This window comes from Fopius arisanus, unplaced genomic scaffold (genome assembly GCF_000806365.1).
Source record: "Fopius arisanus strain USDA-PBARC FA_bdor unplaced genomic scaffold, ASM80636v1 scaffold00165, whole genome shotgun sequence".
Lineage (NCBI taxonomy): Eukaryota > Metazoa > Arthropoda > Insecta > Hymenoptera > Braconidae > Fopius > Fopius arisanus.
Genome location: NW_011887904.1, coordinates 185,350 through 187,385, shown reverse-complemented (window position 1 = coordinate 187,385; position 2,036 = coordinate 185,350). Strand labels below are relative to the sequence as shown.

Sequence of the window (2,036 nt, the reverse complement as noted above, 5' to 3'; positions counted from 1 at the left end):
GCATATTGACTTTCATTTATTAACACATTTTTTCTCAAAAAACCATATCGAGTGCCAATGTGCAACGTCAAGAGTAAATCCTATAGAATAACTCATTACAAATAATGAGTTATTCTCAACCAGATTGATATTTATTCATGTTCATTGATGTTGAGAATAACCCATTTTTTGCAATGACTTATTCTAAAGGATTTACTCGGGAGGTAGCACATGGACACTCATTTTTCCTAGAATATTTGACCAAAAAAAATTCTCTGCAGCATCTCATACAAAAAAGTGGGTTAGTCTCAACATTATTCATGTTTATTCATCTTGAATTATGTTGAGAAAAATCCACTTTTTGATATAAGGTGCTGCAGAGGAATTTTCTGGGCAAATATTCAAGAAAAAACGAATCCCCGTATGCTACATCAAGAGTAAATTGTGTAGAATACCTCGTTGCAAAAAATGGAATATTCTCAACATGATTGATGTTTATTCATCTTCATTCGTGGCGAAAACAACCTACTTTTTGCAATGACTTATTGGAAGGAATTTACTCATGAAGTAGCACATGGACACTCTTTTTTGCTTGAATATTCGCTTGAAAAAAATACATTGTGGCATTTCATTGCAGAAAGTAGGTTATTCTTAACATGATTCATGTTGATTGATGCTCAATCATGTTAATGCGTTAATAAAAATTTTTTTTATTGCAGAAAACAACGAAAGAAGTGGCCAAGAGGTTCCAAATCCATTGGAGAACTCACTGCACCCCACTGCACAAAGGCAACATCCCGTAAATATATTAATTGATGATCATTTAGCAATCATCAATTTTTTAAGAAATACGATTAATTGTCTTTCTGAGATTGAAAATGAATCTCAAGATTTAAAATTATAAATTTTCATTTGTTTTTTTTTTGTGGAATTTTTCCAGTTGCCGCATGCAGGGATGATTCGTCCATGTCTTCCTCCTTTTCCTCCTTTTACTTCTCGTCTTTGTCTGGCTCCTTTTCCTCCTCGTCCTTTTCTATCTCCTTTTCTTCCTTTTCCTCATCATCCTCCTCTTCCTTTTGCCCCACCGCCGCCTGACCAACAACAATTACCCCCTGGGGATGCTCCTCTCCCAGGATGAATGGATGAATGAGGAACATGATCAGGAGGAACATCTCCAAGGAGTTGATCCCCAGGGTGACCATCCTGAACATGATCAGGAGGAACATCTCCAAGAAGTTGATCCCCAGGGTAACCATCCTGAACATGGGGTGGCGGCTGGAGCCGCCAACGAAGGTGTGCCGAGGCAAATCCCATTTCCCCCCCGCGGACCAGGCTTCATTGGCGTAGGGCCCTACATGGGTGGCCACCACGGGCCCGTTCGGTATGGGATTGGCCCACACGGACCCGGTCCGTATGGACCACTCCCATACGGGATTTTTCCATACGGGGTTGGCCCTATGGTCAGACCTGAGTTTGGTGGCCCATACTGGGCTGGCCCATACCCGATAGGGATGCAGCACACCACCATGCAGCCTCCAATGGTAATAATGCAATTTTGCTTTCAGCACATTGACGAGGGAGTATTCTTATTTGTTTTTTTTTGCAGCAGCAGAGAGTCAACTCTCCTATAGAGGGAGGACGTAGCGGAGGACGTGGAGGAGGTGGTGGAGGACGTGGTGGAGGACGTGGTGGAAGACGTGGTGGAAGACGTGGTGGAGGCACCAGAGGTGGTTCCAGTCGAGGACGTGGGGGAGGTACCAGAGGAGGTCATAAAAAGCGAAGCACAAAGGGTGCAATCGTGTACAATGTGTACATTGGAAAATAAAGAATATGATGGACATTATGGTTTTCTTTTTATTCCCCCATTAAACCCTGAAACCTCCATTTTTTCTGATGCACTCGTTTGATCGTACTGCAGAGACATTCCTTTAAAACTCGGTCGGTCATCGTGGGAATGGGGTAGTGGGTGTGGAAAAGTGGGGTTGCATTTTATAGGTACAGATCGACTCAGAATCACCCCCTGAGTCGATTTAGTTACCCCTGTAGAGACTTTTTTT

General features: G+C 42.5%; 2 protein-coding genes across 2 annotated transcripts in view; both read left to right on the top strand.

The window, feature by feature from the left end:
- Positions 1-1,117, top strand: part of LOC105272350 (inverted formin-2-like) — a 1,495-nt gene extending 378 nt beyond the window's left edge. Inside the window, exons 2-3 of the mRNA XM_011314447.1 lie at positions 699-778; positions 920-1,117. Of these exons, the coding sequence (XP_011312749.1) occupies positions 699-778; positions 920-1,117 (278 nt within the window). The remainder of the gene's footprint in view (positions 1-698; positions 779-919) is intronic.
- Positions 1,118-1,121: 4 nt separating this feature from the next.
- LOC105272349 (glycine-rich cell wall structural protein 1.8-like) lies at positions 1,122-1,810 on the top strand. The gene is made up of 2 exons (XM_011314446.1): positions 1,122-1,520; positions 1,586-1,810. The coding sequence occupies exons 1-2, from the start codon at positions 1,122-1,124 to the stop codon at positions 1,802-1,804; spliced, it is 618 nt and encodes a 205-aa protein (XP_011312748.1). The 3' UTR covers positions 1,805-1,810.
- Positions 1,811-2,036: the final 226 nt, after the last annotated feature.